Raw genomic sequence first — 19,877 nt, 5'->3', positions numbered from 1 at the left:
TCGCTTCTTTACAGCAGTTTCATGTGCCTTCGTTGCCTTTTTGATACGTCGTGCATCCTTTTCAGCAGCCCGCCGCAGTGAACACGACCCTGGACTGTATACCAGTTGCGACGTAATTGTTTGCAGTGCTCTTTCATAGCCAGCATTGAAACGGCACACTGCATCTGCCACAGCACTTTCAACACTCAGGAGTGAAGCAAACTGATTTTTTGATTGGAGTGACCAAATGACATTGCTGGCATCTTTCAAGGAGTTCTCTTGCACATAGACGTTTATATATAGGCAGGAGTGCTGCTCGAACGTGTGCACGAAGCTGCAGCTTGTGTGCAGGGGCTGGTTGACCTGAGGCCACCGCAGAATTAAACTTGCACCAAGAGTTCACGCCAGTGGGACAGTGCTCGTGATGCGGCTCATCATCGGTCGATGTTACATGGTGAAAAGTAGCCATGATGGCCTTTTCCATAGCAGGCACATCATTTGGGTTACTTTTTATGGCTAAGCCATAATAGTTTGTGAGTTTTTTAATTAAACCCTGTGTTAGGCGGCCCTTTCCACTCATGCTGAGCTCACGGTCCTTGCTCTTGTTTTTCTCAACAAGGTTGCGCAAAGCAGTTCCCATTCTTTTCTTCACGTGATTCACACACTCTTGTTTGTGTATGGGTATGAAACCATACACCTTCTCTTCACTGAGGGCAATATAAGTGCGGCTATCCCCATCACAAAGGACATTTGTGTAATGGAGCTGGTGTTTCTGGAGAGACCGCTGAAACATGGTTTTTGCCGCAATTATTTCCATTTGCCCTGCACTTGCCTCGGTGTTTTTTTGGCATTGTGGTCGGTGTTCTTTATGCCACTCTGAATAAATACTGTCACCAGGCTTGGGGCCAAGAGAACATCCATGGCAATAATTGGAGAGGACACAGTGGTCCAAGACAAGGCCAGAATATAATTCAATAACACAGCCAACACCGATGTGACTTGTGTGGCCCCTTGTCATCCAAGTGCCATCATAGATCACATCAACGTTGCCTGGGGCGCATCCAAGTTCCGTGTAGATCTCGCGCACCTTCTGTGCACTTTCGGACTCTATTGTCATGGCTGCTGAGGCAGTGGCAGGGTGACTGTGCCTACGGTGCAGCCTTGCATAGGATTTGTGATGCAGTCCTCGATGAGAAATGTCCATGTGGGAGAAAACATCATACAGTGTGGCTTGCTTTTTGCCTACTGACTGCACAGCTCTCTGTGCACGAACGTTCACCTCAAAAGGGTTGATCTTCTGAGTGCCAGCACATCTTGGGGATGACCACTTTTTGCTTATCACCCCACAGTCGTCACACAACAGTTCCATTTTAATTGCAAGCCCAAGACATAGCCCAGTTTCAACACGAATTGGCGTTTTCCCGCACTGAGTGGAGCTTGCTGCACATAGCAGCTCGTTTAAGAGTGCTTTATGTACAATGAAAAATGATGACTCGGGAACCACGTCGTCAGCACACCCTCCTTCTTTCAAAAGTTGAAATTTCCTCTTTGTTGCAGAGGTAGATGACAGCGCATTCAAAACATCCGCTCTTGTCTCCGCTCGTTTCGCAATCTCTTCATTCGTGAGAATTGGTGCTGAAATTCGCAGCTGAATATTTGACACGACGTCCGCTCTCGCCGATGTCACACTGCCGTCACGACCACGCGCGGGTGCGCCTTCACCAGCGCACGCAGGCGCGTCGTCATCAGCGCACGTGGTCGCGTCAACACAGCCCACGGTCGCGTCGTCAATACAGCCCACAGTCGCGTCGTCAGCACAGCCCACGGTCGCGTCGTCAGCACAGCCCACGGTCGCGTCGTCAGCACAGCCCACGGTCGCGTCGTCAGCACAGCCCACGGTCGCGTCGTCAGCACAGCCCACGGTCGCGTCGTCAACACAGCCCACGGTCGCGTCGTCAGCACAGCCCACGGTCGCGTTGTCAGCACAGCCCACGGTCGCGTCGTCAGCACAGCCCACGGTCGCGTCGACAGCACAGCCCACGGTCACGTCGTCACCAGCGCACGCGGTCGCGTCGTCAGCACTGCACGCAGACGCGCTTTCCCGATCACCCGCGTGCGCCGGTCGCACCTCGTCGACACGGGCAGCGGCCTCCGATACTGCGGGTAGTTTTCGCCTTCTGTTCCACGCCTTTCGTCGTTTTCCGTACGCATGGGCCGTTCGGAACTTGCCTCCTTTGGGGCTCATCACGGAACACGCGTGTTAAGGTAGTTTGGCTGCTACGATGGTCAAGCACAATGAACGGAACGCGCAAGGCGCTGCAGCGCCAATGCGCGCGAGTGTGTTTCACGGGCAATTCAAATGTACAACAGCCAATAGGAGCGCTCCATGTTCCCCACGTGACTACTGCGCCCAATCACGATGCCGCTTTTACCTCTCTTTCGCTCGCGTTTGCTGGTGTTATTTTCTGGTGGAGAAATACGGCACTGCGGCTATCTTGAGCTCCGATCTCTCCTCTTTACGATGATACCAAGATGGCGGCGCTGCGTCATCAGATAGCCGAGCTATCCGCGGTGCGACGGCGCCTTCCAAGGCCCGATTTTTTCACAATTTTTGATAACGGCGCTCTACGAAAGTGCGTTTTTATCAATTTCTACCGCGTATTTTGTTATAATATTTCACTACGAAGTAAAAGAAGGTCCGAGGATCGCTAAAAAAAATAAATAGGAAAATCGAAAATGTTGACAATTTTGACCATTTCGACCACTTCAATTGCCGCGTCCCCCTTAAATGGCAATTTCAAATAAACACAACACACTGAATGAGCACATGCAGCACCTCGGCAACCCACGTCCCGCCTTAAAGAAGAAAAGGCATCGAGCCCTTCAGTTCCCCTTCATTTTTCTTGCTCAGGCAATCAAGCAGGCACTGCACTTACCTGTCCCTGTGTGCGGGCTCCAACTATAGCCCTGAGTTCCTGGCGTACGTACTCGGACGGCATGCTGCCCCCGATTCGGCTCCTGCAGAAGGCAGCAAATGTTACCACAGGACGGCACAGCGACCAAGATCACTGTATCTGCTAGGCACGAGCAAGTTGGGCAAAGGACATTGGTTTGCGTAAGGAGAAAGTGATTGGGCATTCGGCCTACACAAGGTGTGCTGAAGGCGCAAGCTGAAGGGAGCCTGATTACAGGCATAAATCACTGTATCTGCTAGGCACAAGCAAGTTTGGCAAGGACACTGGTTTGCGAAAGGAGAAAGTGATTGGGCATTTGGCCTACACAAGGTGTGCTGAAGGCGCAAGCTGAAGGGAGCCTGATTACAGGCATAAATGTGCTCAGAGAAACCGCAAGACAAGTAGTAAACTGCAGTTTCTTTTTTTTCTCAAAGACAGTGAACTGTCAATGAGATGTGCTTGTAAACGAGGGCACGAGCGCCACACAATACTTCCTGTTCAATGGGCCAGGTTTCTGCAGAAGATATGTGCTGCCCTAGGTGGCAAAAATGAGGAAACCATACGGCATATTCTGATCAGGGTTGACAAGGGAGATTACGAGCATTCAGAACCAAGTTGTATACAGTGACCAAGGAGTTCCCACGGACCAAGAAATTGCCACCAAAAAAAAAGAAAAAAAAAAAGCGAAGCCGTGAGCAATTTTTGCACAAAATGCGTTCTCTGCTGAACCTACTGGCACAGGCAGCATCTTAACGGGTGCACGAATAGTCATTTTTGAGAGAGGCGAATAGCAGCAGAATGTTCGCATCTTAGTGTTTAGCAAGCTTAGCTTTAACTTTATAAGTTTGTCATTACAATACACGTTACGAAGCCTTACTTATTAAGCATAACTGAAGCATTAGGAACAGATGTTTCTTCACCAACCTAGGACTCGTTGGAGAGTTCAAATGACGGCAGTGTAGCCAACAATGTCTGGGTACCTTCTCATTTTTTTTGCCTGCCATGGCTGCGAGGTAAAATTTATCACACATTTTTCTCTAAATTCACGTTTGATTAAGCACAGTTCATGATTGTGAAAATTCAAAACTATTTGGAAAAATTCATATTTATGAGTACCATATTTACTCGCATAATGTACCCACCACCCACCTCTGTTCTAGAAAACTAACTACAGACTTTTTTTTTAAGTTTCATATAAAGAATGAACACCCAACCTTCAGGGATGGTGTGCAGAATGCCTGCTCTATCTCAGCGTGATCGGTCAGCGCCGTGACCTATTACAAGGTCATTGCGCCACAATATGGCGAACACCATTTGAAGCGACCGATGTTGAACACCGGAGACACAGACGCAGGTGATGCAGAAATGGCACTCGTAGACTGCACACTTTCAGTGTGAGCGATGATGATGATGATGACGGTGCACAATGCTTCACCATTGCAATGTTGTCGCTCGCAGCGCCATGCTAGTGTGGTGGCAGAACAAAGTAAGGCGATGCACTTGGTCCCATCGCATCACTCTGCTGCTCACTATTTCGCCACAAGCTTTCTCTTTAGTTGATCGGGCTCTGCACCGCGACAGTTAAGCCAGTTACATGACTGGTATCAAATAGAAGGTCGTACTGCATGGCCTACAGCATGGTTCCCATGCTCTAGGGCATGCTGTATGGCATTTCACCGTGAACGTGCACTGATGGAGGAAACAACGAATTTAGAGCTACAAAGAAAGATTGTCACGGATACATCCATTTGGTGCAAAGGTAGTAAAGCTGTGGTTGCAAATTCTTTCGTTATCTCTACAGTGATGAAATTTCGGCTCTTTAAAAAAAAATGCATGTCAAAAGTTTTTCCCCCTGCATAATAAATCCTCCCCTCCAAATTTACCGTCAACTTATTCGAAAGAAATGTGTTTTCATTATGCGAGTGAATGTGGTAGTGGCTATTAGATTCGAAGACAACTTGAATGGAACAAGATTCAATTCATAATTCAAAAGTTTCACATAATTTGGTCAACTCTAATCAACATTACACACGCAAATCAGCGTTCAAATAAACTATGGGTGTGCAAATATTCAAAAATTTTGAATATTATCGAATATTATATTTTTAATATTCAGATTCGATTCGAAAACTAGGTATTCGAATATTCGATTGGATACAAATACTCGAAACAAATCGAATATATTGCAGGCTTTCTATTTCTATCTATCTATTTATTTCTATCTAATTTAAGAAAGGTAGCCTGATGTTGTGCTGAATTTTGCAATAATTTCATGCCGCTGGCGAAATTTTGCCCGTAACGTGTGCTTAGCCACTGGTCGTCTAAGCTTTGCAGGAAAGCCAGCATCTCAATAGCAAGAGGCAAGGGTTTGCAAACAATGAGGGTGCACTCTTTTGCAGGTGCGACCTCGAATCTTGAGCTTATTGCTTGACGGCAAATGCAATGAGTGACGACTGGTGCCATCATGCATCGGGAAATTGATGCAGTAAAATAAGGCACAGGTAGGCGAGAACAAGACAACTAGAGGAAATTACTCAATTTTCCAATGCTAACATGAGCCAAATACTGAATCATTTAGTATCACACCTTACTATTCAATTTTTCTTTTTACCAATAAAAATGTAATTGCAATGTTCAAACATGCTAAAATAAAACAACTTGCTAATAGATGCACGAGCATATCATTATTTGAAATTCGATTCAACTTTAAATGCCAATTATTCATATTCATTTCATATTCGAAAATTTCGATATTCACACAGCCCTAAAATTAACACAGCGAACGCACCTGTCGGATGCAAACCCATGCAGGGGGTGCTGTTCAAAGCTGAACTGGGGGGAAGCGTCCAGACCAAAGACGGGCGCTGCTGATGCAGGCGCGGCCCCGTACGCACCCCCCGGTGACATCTGGGGCCCCGGTGGAGAGAGGAGTGGGTCGCCCCCGAAGCCGGGTTGAGGCTGTGGTTGCTGCTGCGGTGTTCGAGGAGAGTTCACCCGAGCCGCCGCTGCAACGAATGGCATGAACAGTGAGCACATCTGCGAGTGTGTCCTGCATTTATGACACTCTGCAACATTGTGCAGCTTTTGTCATGCTCTGTACTTCCACTAGCCTAATGCGTTAGGCTGTTATTGCATTCCACAGCGCTAGCTTAAACGTAATCACATGTAGCTTCATCGCCACGCTTTGTCAGCAAATTTTGCTGTGTTACGACGTCAAGTTAACGCTGATAATGCCAGGTCCGGCATTTCAAGACGGTGTTTTAGTGTCAAATTAGAATGCAAGCTCTAACCTTCACACCTGCTGTTAATTGTCTTTTTAAGTATGACAAGCGCGTGGCTAAGTTTTCAGAGCTTAGAAAGTATGTGTCAGTATTGCTGTAATGTTATCCCTATCATTTTCTGTTCCACTGCTTGTAGTACGGTCGTCAGTGTTTCCTTTTTACCCTCCAAGTGGCAGCCCCGTAAGGTTAAGGAGGGACTTGGCTTTTGAAATGAGCTTCTTTATTTCTCCATGGAGGTGGTGGTAATGTTTCTGCGACGTTACGATCGCACGAAACAGGATCGTGTCAATAAGGGTCTACTGTACTGGCAGAATGTGCCAATTGTACCACACACTTTTACCCCTGCATGCAAGTGTCTGCCCGCTCACCCGGCACTGACATGGCCCTCTGCAGGCGACCATGCTGGGAAGGAGGACCGGGGGAGGGCCCGCCTCTGTTGGCTGGAGCAAAAGGGAACTGCTCCCCAAAAGGTGACGGGTTTCGAGACAGGCCGGCCCCCGGGCTGGCCGCTGGCCGCAGGACCCCTCCAGCCATCTGCTGCTGGGGCTGGGGTTGCCGTGCCTGGCTCACAAAGCGTGCCTGCTGTTGCTGTTGCTGCTGCTGTTGCTGCTGCTGCTGCTGTTGTTGTTGTTGCTGCTGCTGCTGTTGCTGCTGCACGCCGAAATTACCCTGCACGGGACAGATGGTGTGACCACTGTCTTCACACATGCACTTCCTGAAGTCAAGAAGTGCTTTTCATTACAAATGAATCTGGAATTTCTATTGACTGACTAGGTTGGATGACCCAAGTTGGTACACTTTGGGTCATATTTTAGAACTTCATTTTGCACCAAAATAAAGATAGTTTCTATGGTGCTTGCATGGGTAAAGGTTGCAGCGGTTCAGCAGAAAGAATTAAAAAATTAAATTTTGCAGTTTTGATGCCAAGACCACAATCTGATTGTGAAACACACCGTAGTGGGGGACACCGAATTAACTTTGAACCCCTGTGGCTCTTTAACATGCACAGAAATCTAATTACACAAGCATCTTTGCGTTTCATCCTCATCAAAATGTGACTGCCACGGCTGGGATCGAACGCGCGACCTCAGCTCAGAAGCACGATGCTAAGCCACCATGGCGGGCGAACACACTTCAGGAGTCGGGACACAGATGTGGCGGGAGGCACCAGAACGGGACCATCAGCGGAGGGGTTCGCACCTGTGAGAGCTGGGCATTGAGCATGGGGTTCTGCTGCTGGAGGGATGCAGCCTGGGGCCGTGGAGACCACTGAGGGGGCCCATTGCCCCCACCGCCACCGGGAGAGCCCAAGTGAGGGGAACCGGGACTCGGGTATGGACTAGGGAAGCCGCCTCCCTGTTGTGGCTGCGGCTGCTGCGGCGAGTAGCGCTGCCCGGGAGACAGCTGCTGGGGCTGCGCAGGGCCAAGAGGTTTGGGAGAGGAGGAAAAGTCAGCAGGGTCTAGAATGCAGTAAAAAAATGGATGCATTGAACTCTTGCAGGATATGGTGTCAATGTTGGCCATTTCCTTCCTTGTTTTACATGTTCTGCTTTCAACTACACGTGTACAAATGAACAAATTGCTTAGCAGTGAAAGACGAATTGCGAGTCGGCGAATGATTAGGTGTACATACCCTCGTCCTTGCTCCGGATACCACTGTAAGTCTTCCAATGGTTGAAGGATTAAGGGCAACGTTTGATTGCCAGTTAGTCTGCTGATGGAAGGAAGATACATCAAGAAAAAAAAAAGTTTTGCACTAAGAGGACTTAAGGACATGCCCTTTAACACCAGGCAAATTTCACACCTAGCAGAACTCTCAGAAAGGAAAATTACTATGGGTGTGCGAATATAAAAATTTTCTAATAGGAATCAAATCGAGTATTTAGCCTTATATATCAAATCAAATATCAAATAATAATGTCCACAAGTATTTATTAACAAGTTGGGTAAATTGGTAAATGTTGGAACATTGCAAATGCATTGTCAATGTGAAAAAAAACACTAAACTAGCATGCCGTTATCATAAAACAGTGTATTTGGCTCATAAGAAAATTTTGCAATTCCACTAGCTCGGCTCGCCCCAGCCTGTGCCTTATTATACCACATCAAATACCCATAAACTCGGAGGCATCTGACCTTGTGTCAGTCGTCACTCATTGCGCTTGCTGTCAAGCAATAAGCTCAGAATTGGGAGTGGCGCTGAAAAAAGAAAGGAAAAGTGCACCCTCGTCCACAAACCTGTGCCTCTTGCTACTGAGAGGCTGGCTTTCCCGCAATGTTCAGGCATTTAGTGGCTAAGTGTGCTTTACAGGCGAAATTTCACTAGCAGCATGAAATCGTCACTAATTCAGCAAAAAATCACCTCAATATTCTTAGATTAGATTAAGAAAAATGCTAAGAACCTTGTCCGCTCCCGCACGAAAGCAACATACTCGACTTGATTTGAATATTCATATCCAACCAAACATCTGAGCGTTTTCCAATATCATACTTTTTTAATCGAATATGAATATTAAAAATATAATCAATTATGTTCAACCTTTTGAAATATTTGCACACTACTATTAGTTACAGCAAAACGCCAAACTGCAGTGTGAAATCGACCTCGGAGTCTGGCTTATGGAACAACCATTCCACACATGAAAAACTTATGCAAACATACAACCATACTGAAACTGCCAACACAAAAACGTGGTACCAGCTCCTCCACGATAACATACTCATCAGGGTCCTTAATAAATTGTTGCAAGTTATCGCTCCTGTGTGTCGTCTTCTTTTTTCACGGTCCTCCAAACTCCATCAAAACTGCCACATTACTCAACTCATTTTGAAAGTTGTGAAATCAACTACTAGTGATAAAAAAGTTCATTAGGTGCATTACAACATGAAAAAGGCTGCCAACAACCATACATGCTCCTGTTTCACTATCACCATAATGCCTTTTTTGCCTTGCTCATCCACTTCTGCAGCCACCTTGCTCACGATCGTGGAAAGTCAAGTGCCAGGTTGTGCTTCAGTGCTCATGCCTTGTGGTGCAGTGAAACCTCGTTAAACCGTAGTTGACCGGAGCTCAGAAAAAGTATGTACTAAACGGTAGTACTGCTCAACTTAAATAGCATGAGATCGTCCACTTCCCTGTTAAAAATGGAACTCAGGGAGAGTGCGATGAAAGGGCAAAATCATGCAGTATTTACTCCACGACCTCCTCTATGAAGTTTATATAGGAGGTCGTGATTTATTCACTTCGCACGACAAAAGTCTCGTTATTTTCGCTTGATGCTGTGGTGGCCAAGCAGCGACGACAGCGGCCTCAAACTTACTGAAGCTGTGAGCCAGCTTTTCAGCCAGCCCCCTCTCCTCGGCAAATACTCGCATGACAGATTCCTCGTTGGCGTTGCATATTATCCGCGCACAGGCGTGGTAGCGCTACAGATGTCGCGGGGCGCCTTTTTCATTGCGGGGTGCTGTTCTCGTCGCGATGATTGCATTCATGCGGCTGACGCAACGCGCGGCTTCTGCCACTATCAGGCCTGAATCTCCCGTGCTGTCGCTTTCCGTGTCGTCCTCATCACTGTCATTAGGAGACACTTCGGCAACAGAGGCAACGATGGCGAAAAGTCTAACCTCGTAGCCGACATTTTTCCACAGTCACAACAGCGCTGCCGAGCAACCTCTCCGCATTCCAAATGCCACACACCGTAGTCAACGGTAGATCTCTGTCGCATGCCAGCGCCGACTTCTCTGTGCCAGGTTTGATGGCGCGAGCGATGTCCAATTTCCTATGCTGAGCACCCGGTGTTTTTTTTATCCAAGCTTCGTCATGACGCCAGTCCTTGCTTGCACGACGCTGAAATGATGTTGATGTTGATGTGGCTTCACACGCGAACGCACAGGGCGCTTGGAGGCCGTTGCTTCGATCTCTGAGGCTTGTTCTGACAGGCCGCTCGATGGGGACGACGCATCGCTGTGATTGCTCGACGTTCGGGCTTGAGCCCGAACTTGTTGGCATTCTGCAATTACACCGCTTTGTTTGCCAGAATCGTCTTAAGTGAAGATTCAGGTATCTTAAGGTCCCGGGCAATGCTGGATTTTGTGGCTCCATGCCGCTTTTCTGATTCCTCGATAATATTCAGCTTATCGCCGAGCGACAGAACTGTCCGCTTTCGGGACATCGTGCGTCGCGTTGCTCCACGCAACTCAAAACCTCCGCTGAACGCTAGTCGCTAGGATTACGACGAAGAACACGTGCGATAAACCTAGGCCTCTCCGCGCTACCGTGTCGGCGATCTGCTGCTGGGAAATTGGAAGGAGAGAAACACTTCCCCAGCGCGACGAGAGGAGATGCCTCCGAGAAGAGAGGGAGAAAGTGATTGCGGAGATGAAAAGGCGCTATTTCAGCACAACGAGCATCGCGGGCGGTTGCTGGTGGGGGAGAGGAAAGCGATGGGAGAGGTGGAGCGAAGTGAGGAGAGACTCGCGGCACCTTTCGTTTGTCCGCCGTTCCGTCCCGAGCTTCACGAGGGTCGTCGTATAACGCAGGTCAGGCGTAAGATTGCATCGGATAACCGGGGTTTTTAATGCATTGCTTCTATGGTGACTTCGCTGGGACTCTGCTAATCCGCCATAAAACCCGGGTTGCCGCAAAACCGGGGGACGTATAGCCGGGGTTCCACCGTAAAAAGATCGCAAATCGCAAAAAAGATAGATTTTTGGCAACGACGCGTTTCGGTATCTGCAATGCCTAATCTACATTGTATCAAAATGGTTTGACTGAAAACGTGCTAAAAGTGCCCGAAAAAAATTAATTTATCAGTGCATAGGGTGAGAAAACAGCTTTAAATCGCGTAAAATCACCGCAGTTCGTGGAGCCCTAACTCGTCTTTCCCGCCACCGAACGCCGCCATCTTGGTATCGTTCGAAAGCTCGAAGTTTCGCCATTCCGTTTCTGAATTCTTCGGTCGTCGCCATCTTGTAACAAACACACAAACACAAAAGAAGCGCGGGCCTGCTAGAGGCGGTCACACGGGCCCTGCGATGAAAGCGGGCCTCCGATTGGTTGCCGTACTGAAAGGCGTCTTGCCATTGGTTACTGCTGCAGCAGCGGGCAAGCTGGCAACCACAGCGGACCGCAGTTGTCTGCTTTGAAAACCCCGCCGGTGTCGTTCTTCGTTTGACACTCGCAGAATTCGGATTTATGAAAGCTCCCAGGTCAGTGATCGATCGTCGCTCACTCGAAAAGAACTTTTAAATGAAGCATGCCTTCGGAAAACGGAAGCGCGAGCCTCCTACGGCGAGAAAAAGACGGCGGCCAGCGGAGAACCCGACTGAACACGCGGATAACGTGCCCTTGCACCGTGCGATTCCAGCAGCGATGCCGACAATCGCCCTGTGACATCGACACTGATAACCAAGCCACCGGAAGACGTGCCAACGGAGGAGGCTCTCGCACCTGTGCGTACGGCCGCGCGAGTTGGCAACCGAGATCGCGTTGTTGGAGGTGACGCGGGTCGAAGGTCTCCATCGCCGGCAGAGACGGTGTGCATTTCCGATGCATCGTGCGACAGGGACACGAAGCCTGCGAGTAAGCTTCAACCGTCGACGAGCTACATACTGTATGGTGACTCAAGGCTCACCAGACGAATCGTCGCACGATTCAGACGCGCCTCGAGCCGCGTTTTGTGTCAGCGGTGACTGCAGAAGCGCAGGCATGCAGTGTTCGCGACTCCCTTCGCGCAGTGTCCGCGACTGAGCGGAAGCAGCAATGCCAAGAACAAATTTCGGCCCCTTGTGACTGAATTCATTATTATGCCTGTTTCCGCGATGAACTCTTTGATCGCTAAAACTCTGTGCCCAAGATGCCAACAGCGTTCTGTGGGTGTGCAGTGCGATACCAGGCTCGGTCTGGCAGTGAAAATGGTGGTCATGCACTACTCCAGACGGCGCAAGAAAAGGATAAAGAACGCCTGAAGAAGGCATCCAAAGCCCACCAAACAATGAGGCAAAGGTGTAAGAAGATGCCTGACAGCAATGATTCAAAATATTACAGCCCTGGTGCTTTTTAATAAATTTGCAGTGCTTTTAAAACTTTGCGGCCAGTTTTCTCAATTGCATTTTTTTGTCAATCACCTCGCTCGTGGAAAGCGTAGCACAACAATGGCTGGACCGATTTTGGCCCAGTTTGTTTTGCTGTGATCCACAAGCTGTGCTGCACTTAAAGACAGTCCTGAAATGTTTCTTTATCTTTCCATTATTTAATTATTTCACAATTACTACATGGCTCCATGCAGTGAAGCACAGTCATGTGCATGTTATGTTGAGCAAAAAATTATTAGCGCACTAAAAAAAAAATCGAACACTGTCTTGATGTAGATTAGACATCTGGGCAAACATGCAAAGTATTCCCAGCTCCCTATCATGTTTCGTTACTGTGCCAGGCTTTCCGCAAGCAAGGAACTTATAAATTCTTATAAAACAAAAACTAATTAAGATATCCTAATGAAATTTTAGATTTGTCTCTTTATTGCAATGTGCAGTGTGTGTGCCAAATTTCAGCCCTTTCTGTCAAGAAACAAAAAAGTTAATTCTGATCCCCTCCTCCCCCCTTAAGCACGTACGGTTTAACGAGGTTTTACTGTACTACAGGCTCCTCCTCGTGAGTCCAAGCTCACTCATGCAGCACATGCACCCATCACGGCAGATAAACTTCCTGTCAACCTCTGCGATGCAATGCTGTGACTTGCTGCACAGTAAAGACATCATCCGGGCTGGGATAATGTGACAGATTTATTAACCTGTCATCCCTTGTCACACTTCGTCAGTGGAGACGGCAGTGCTCCAACCCCATTTTCAACGAAATCAGCTCGCCAGGAGCAGCGGATGAGTGGCACAGAATTGAGCTGAAGGAATCGCCACATTGTAGTACCAGCCCGGGTGTCTGTAATGCAAATGTGGAGGCAACCAATGTTCCTAGCTGAGAGTAACTCCTTTGTTAGTTTCTTTGTGGAGACAGACAGGCTCTGATGCTGCGGTCAGTGATTTGACTAGGTTACTGCGGAGGTTACCAACCCACATTACTAGGCTTACTGTGAAGGTCACATCTCTTTGTGGCATACAGCAGGTTTAAATACCGCGATGGTGGCTGGAAAGGAGGGTAAGGGTGCTGGAAATGGGAAGACGGTGCCAAGAGGTGGTAAGACTACCGCCTGGTGGGACAAGTGATGACGTTATTAGACCACACGACAGAGCGAAAACTACACACCTGCCAGAGCGTGGCATGACACACTGGTGTTCAGTTGGCCAATGCGGCGGAGCAGACGTCAAAGCTTCGCTTACACCAATATCCACAGTGCACTTAGACCTGCCTGATAATTTGCTCACACCAGTGGGTATCTCAAGCAAGTAGCTTCCATTTACAAGCACCAATTCCCGACGTCGTCGTCAATTAGCCCTGTGACATGCCAATAGCATAACTGGAGCAAGAACGGCAGGCAGATTTATTAAACAAGGCTGCTGCAAGGGAGTAAATGTGATGTGAGACTCAACCGGAAATTCTGCGTGTCTAGCAGGTTCCGCGCAAGCGCAGCATCTGGCAACTTTAATTTTGTCTGACAGCTACAGATTTGTTGCCGACAAGTGGCAAAGGCTTTATTTACAGCATCTCAGCTTCAAAACACTGATGCATGTGGCCAGCACGCACCTCTGCGCTGCCTGAAGCACACAGCAGGCGGCGCTGGAGGAAGTGAATCTAATGCTGACAAGGGTTGCGCACCCTCAACAGTGCGAACATGGAAGTGAATGGACAGAGTTCAATGCATACAGACTGCAAGCTCGTGAACAAATGCGACACACTGACAAGGAGCCAGGGTTCGGATGCTGGAACAAAAAGGCAGTCTCTCCACTTGCTCTTCGCCACCAGCCATTTTTGACAGCGACTTTTGGCACAAAAGTGAAGAAAAACTCGTCCCATGGTGCTTACAAAAATGCTTATCAAAATTATCATAAGTGAAAATCATCGCAGTCCTGCCATCGAGGCCAATGACCTAAGCTCTCTCACGCATATCACTCAGTTCCGCTGCTCGTTCCCAACCATCTTGTGCAGCTTGTAGAAGTCTGTTGCGCAGTTTACACAGTACAAACCTTCGTGGCCATTTTTTTGCCATGGGTTTGTACTAGTTAGGAATGTATTACTTAGAAAGTGTTAGCAGAAGGGTCCAAGATTATGTAAAAAATGGTCAGTGCGTGTCGAAAAGTTTGGCGCAGTATATCAAGCATAACACAAGTGAAGCAGACCTAGGCTTGCAAATACAGGGATGAATCCTGTTAGTGTTCACCTTGAGAACATATCCATTTTCTCTGCTGCCAAAGTTCTGATTGGCTTGGCTGGGGTACCAGCGAGAAAGGAACAGGCCCACATAGCCAGTTCCCTTCTTAATGGTTCAGCTCCAGCCAATCAGCAGCAGCCGAAACGGACAGCCCATTTGCAGAATACCCCACCCCCAGTTATACCGTGCAAGCAAGCAACAAAGCAGTCAGATGTTCATTCGTGTAATGGGCAAGAGGATAAATAGGTGACGTATTATGTCACTTATAAGGAAACTAGATTCACATTTATCACTCTTGTGTTGCTTGCTCAGTATTACGGTCGAACCTGCTTATAACAAACTTCATTATAATGAAATTCTAGATATAACGAAGTATTAAATTCCAATGTAACTACCGTATTTACTCGCATAATGACCGCACCTCTGAATTTTGTCGTCAAAATTCGATTCTTTTTTTATTTCCTGTGTAATGATCGCACCCCGAACTTGCCGCAGCGATATGTCGTGTGCCAACTCTAGCTAATAACGATCCCACTTACCATCTGTCGAATGCTACGCGAACGACTCTTCAAGACAAACCAAGCGGTCTGCACGCACCAAACATTTTTAAGTAGATGCCCCATTTCATTACTTTACTTCACTTTCCGTACTTCCATGACAAAAAGAGGTACAACCAAACTTGCCTTTATTATGTGTAGGATTTATAATGGTTGTGGTCAACAAAAAAAAAAAAAAAAAGGTGCCTCTCGATTCTTTTTATCTGCACGTGTGGGCACGCAGGAAATCGCAAGCAGCAACGATAGTAGCCACGTTTACACTGATACGTTAGAAGTGTACCCTATTCATACGCCAACGCTTGTAACACACCTAAGATATTCGCCGACCCTTAGCGGAAAAGTGCCTTATTAGGATAGTAGTGAAGACAAATGCCACAGTTTTCGCAGCATGCCGGCCATCACTGCAGTCACTGGCAGCTAAGCGCGCCCATCTGTTTCTGTCCCCTCAAAGTGGACATGGCTACGTTATTGCCGCAAACTTGCCGATATTAACGATATTATTCACTACTGATATGGAAGAAACTGTTTCAATGCACGTAGTGTACTCACGAGAAGAAGAAAAAATCGCGTTAGGCTTGCTCTGCCCACCACCATTTTCGTTTTGGTGTCCCGCACTACACACAGTGGCAGCCGCCTATTTGTTGACCTTTTGTCATCCCGCAGCAAACGCGGGGATGAAAAAAAAAATGTTTTTCTACTCGCGGGAAATTTAACCCGCGTAATGATCGCACCCCTGAATTTGCGTCAATTTCTGCTTGCGAATGCACCTCCTCTGAAGTGGAGTAGCACCATGTTCAATATAAAGTGCAAATGTGATAACATCCTATAACACCCCACGTGCTGTTTGCTTTGAGTGCGAGTGAAAGCAGGCAAGGGTGAGCCGAGAGGGATGGTGGCTTGATACGAGTGCCGTCTTCCTGTGCGAGCAAGGAGGGTTTTTCTTTTTTTTTCTATTGCAGAGGCAACAATGCATCAGGTTTTGCTAGCACATGCTCCACCAAGACCAGTGCCACCTAAAACGGAGACACGTCTCTCCCTTCTTTAGTCCTTCATTCTGCAGCCGTACCAGCTAGATGTGCCACGAAAGAATGTAACCCGTGTGCCCACACAGTCGCACTTTTCGGATGTTGTCATTCAGATGCGAGCGATACAGTCGCATGTTCACGGCAAGGAACATGAAAAACAAACAAAAGGAAACACTGCATTTTGGAGGCGACGTGGAGATTCCTTTTTGTCAGCGGTTTTCTCTGCGTCAGCGTCTGTTTTGCAGACACCGTTCTTACAACACGGTGCTACGGTGGTGCACGGTTGGAAAGCTATAGAAAATAGCAACAGTGAGGGCCAAGAGTCAACAGTGACATAGTCACGGATAGCTCATACGGTGACAACTGATGAACTGATGTGCCAATGGTCGGAATGAATAAATTTTGGGCTTTCACTGAATGACCGTTCAGAACAACAAACAATTTGCTGCAGTTCCCTGAAGTTCGTTTTATCGGGTCTTCACTTGTTTCAGTGAAGGCTTAAATTGTAAAAAATGGTGCAGCACAGTCGACTCCCATTAATACGAAGTTCACAGAGACCATGAAAAACTTTGAATTAAATGAACTTCCAATTAACCACAATAAACAAAAATGGACATTTTTATCAGTTTATGAAAAAAAATTGGTAACTGCCCTCTGCTTCTGCTTGGAGAATCTTGCTACGGAAAGTAAGTTCTGTAGACTGCAGATGTGTCCAAATGCTTCGTCTGCATTGTTCTGTGCAGCAAAAAACCGCTGCATGAGCGCAAGGCCTGCAGCTACATCAGCAGCTTGAGGCTGTAACTCAGTTTCAACATGGTCGTTGATGCCGCTTTCATTACTAGTCTCGTGGCGCCGAACAATCTCAATGATCTCAAATGTTCATCAGCGCACCACACGTCTCGACTGCACTGTCCAGGGCAACATGCTCTTCGAAACGGACATCACCAAGAGCTGCTCTGAGACAATTGTCATCAAGTTCACTTGTCTGCGCTTCCCCCGTTGGACAACACAAACCATTCCCTGAAGCAGTTGAAATGAAACTACAAGCCCTGAAGCAGTTGGCAATGGTTTCTTGTTTAATGCGAACCCAAGCTCATCAGTGATGCGACAGCACCTCCTGAAGCCCTATCTTCTTCCTGGTTAAAGCAACACACTAAAATAGTGCAAATTCTGTTGCATATTTCTTCCAACTATTTCGCCATGAGATAAAGAAAGGTCTTAAGGATTACTGAAAAAGAAATTTGAAATTTTGATCACGCCAGCCATTTATTTGCCACGTCCCCCTTCGTTTTCCTACTTTCCTTGCGTTTAGATTCGTACCAGAGATTCAACTGTACTAAAATTCCAGAGTCGTCGGTTTAATGACTACCATATCATTTTGAGCAATTTCCAAGCAGACATTCCAACTATTTGATACATGCAATAACAGTAAATGTCCTTAATTTCGTACAATAGGTCCCAAACCCGATGGCCAACAAGAGGCTCACCTGTTGCTGAGGGGGACTGAGCACACCTCCAAACCGTGGAGACAGCTGCTGCGGCGCCTCACCACCAGACATTCCACCTCTCTGCGCAGAAGCGACACAAAAGGAGAACACACGATCAGAGCTCAACCTTTTTCCCTGTTGCACTTTACATGTCTGCGGGACATTTGACATCTTGTGGGGTGTGCCATACTAACAAACTTTCATGCAAGGCACCACCCTCTTTCCGGTACCCCTGCCCCCACCTTTAAGTTACACAACTGGGTCGCACCATTAAAGGGAACATACCACTCTCAAGCAACATCCTGTAGGCCACTAGCATCGCAAGAAGACCTTCCTTTAATCCTATGATTCTCATGGATGACACTGCAAATATACGACTGCAAACTTTTCACATTTTTCGCAAGCATTTGCGCTGTCTTTTAACATTCATTTAGCATTTTCTAAATGCATTTTTCTTACGATACATTTTCATGATACAGGATAACTGAACTCCGCCATCTCTGATCATCCAAGTTTTAATGAAACATAAATAAGCCACACCAGGTGGTTTTGCTCTGAGCAATACGCTGACCACCTTTGCGAGCAGCTACGTGCAAAAACACAAAGGTCCCAACACAGGGGTGAAACTGATGAGAAAAACTGGCCAGTCATCTCTGCACAACCATCTTCAATGCCGTGCTAGTGGCCATGAGTACAGGAAAGCTGCCCCGCCCCACTCGCTCTGGACACAAAGTCTGACGACCCAAAATGCTGGAGGGACACCCACGTTGTCACCCTTGTGGCTCGGTGGTCATAAAGAAGCTCACATGTACAGCAGCCACTATGCTACAACACCATTCCATACGGAAAGGACAAGTGAGACTAAACCACACTCAAGGCTTGCCACACACACAGGTATGAGCAGCATACCTGTCTTTCACACTTGCCATGCACAATGAACTGTTTGAAAGACACCTGCAGGCAGCTGGTGCCAATGTTGGTTAAGTACAGGACAGAGAACAGCACAGACTGAACAGTGCAGAACAGCCCAACAGCGCAGACAAACACAAGCAAGATGCTGCTGCTCCATAGTTGAGGCACACACTAATCCAGCTCCCTACTTTGAATAAATAGTTGGGAATTTACGTACCAAAGTCATGTGTGGTGGAACACAGAATATGGTTGGCTAGCGTCTTGGCTAGTGGCTCTACGGCATATTTCGGCTGGACACGTGTCAACACTGACTAACCAACTTCAACACTTCTCAAGTCTTGAGCGGTTAACTAGTGTCTTCTTGGCTAACAGCTCTGCGATGTTAGTGACTGAACACACAAGAACACTGAACCCCCCACCCCTGAGAGTTTAAATAAGAGTGTTGAGCAGTTGGCTAGCGTATGGCTGGCTAACGCTGAGCAGGCAGCTAGGTAGGTTGACTAGTGTCTCGACTAGTGTCCCAACAACAGCCAAGACAGAGATTTTCTAAGTACACCTTGGCTAGTGGCTGCGTAACACATAGGTAACAAAACAACTCTGCCCCACCCCTTCTCAGGAATGTTCCAAGCGTTGAGCAGTTGGCAGCGGCGAAGACAGGAAGCAAGCGCTCGAGTAGGAGGTGTATGGGGAAGCACGCACCGGTCTGAATATCTTCATCATTCTCTCCTGCAGGTCCCTGCCCTGTGCCTGGCTCAGGTGGTAGCTGTGCTGCACAGCACGCATGCAAGGCCCACTTGGCTCACGCTTTTGTGTCACACGTACAACCACTATCGCTGTGCTCGACATGTGCAAGATACGCACACACGCCATACAAGGCATGTCCATCAACCTGTACGTCCATCATGGGAAGCAAGCTGCAAGATTTCTGCTCAGCCTTCTCTGCAGGCCTGCCCTACGAGGCTCGCTAGTACTGAGGAACTGTCTCCACATTGCACTGTGAACCAGTCACCATCTCTGCAGTGGATGCCTCTAGATCATACGAGCAGTCTATGTGAATAAATAAAAAGTGAGGCCTCCATACACCTTTTAAAGGGACACTAAAGGCAAACATTAAGTCAAGCTAAAGTGACAGATTAGTGCTCGAGAATCTCTAAGGCTTCAACATCATTGCGAACAGAGCCTTAGTAATACAAAAATTGAGGTAAATGCAGGACACAATTAGAGATTCTGTAAGACATTCACGTACTTGCCCATAACAAAGTCACTCCTTATATGAATTTTTTCACTAGTACTCAACCACTCATTACAAAAACATCATTGTACAGGGTGTGTCCGGAAAGTAATGTGATTATATTTTTTCC

The 19,877-nt window shown here is 47.5% G+C and overlaps 1 protein-coding gene across 11 annotated transcripts in view; it reads right to left on the bottom strand.

The window, feature by feature from the left end:
* Nucleotides 1-19,877, bottom strand: part of LOC126537859 (uncharacterized) — a 681,751-nt gene that overhangs the window by 22,319 nt on the left and 639,555 nt on the right. For 9 of the 11 annotated variants that reach the window (XM_055074488.2, XM_055074490.2, XM_055074493.2 and 6 more), the window contains 6 exons: nucleotides 19,216-19,284; nucleotides 17,605-17,685; nucleotides 7,415-7,627; nucleotides 6,583-6,883; nucleotides 5,722-5,938; nucleotides 2,916-2,997 (listed from right to left, as the gene is read on the bottom strand). In XM_055074488.2, the coding sequence (XP_054930463.1) occupies nucleotides 2,916-2,997; nucleotides 5,722-5,938; nucleotides 6,583-6,883; nucleotides 7,415-7,627; nucleotides 17,605-17,685; nucleotides 19,216-19,284 (963 nt within the window). The remainder of the gene's footprint in view (nucleotides 1-2,915; nucleotides 2,998-5,721; nucleotides 5,939-6,582; nucleotides 6,884-7,414; nucleotides 7,628-17,604; nucleotides 17,686-19,215; nucleotides 19,285-19,877) is intronic. The other 2 variants (XM_055074489.2, XM_055074492.2) reach the window with 2 other exon arrangements.

Source organism: Dermacentor andersoni, chromosome 4 (assembly GCF_023375885.2).
Source record: "Dermacentor andersoni chromosome 4, qqDerAnde1_hic_scaffold, whole genome shotgun sequence".
Taxonomy (NCBI): Eukaryota; Metazoa; Arthropoda; class Arachnida; order Ixodida; family Ixodidae; genus Dermacentor; species Dermacentor andersoni.
This window is presented reverse-complemented; position numbering and strand designations above follow the sequence as displayed.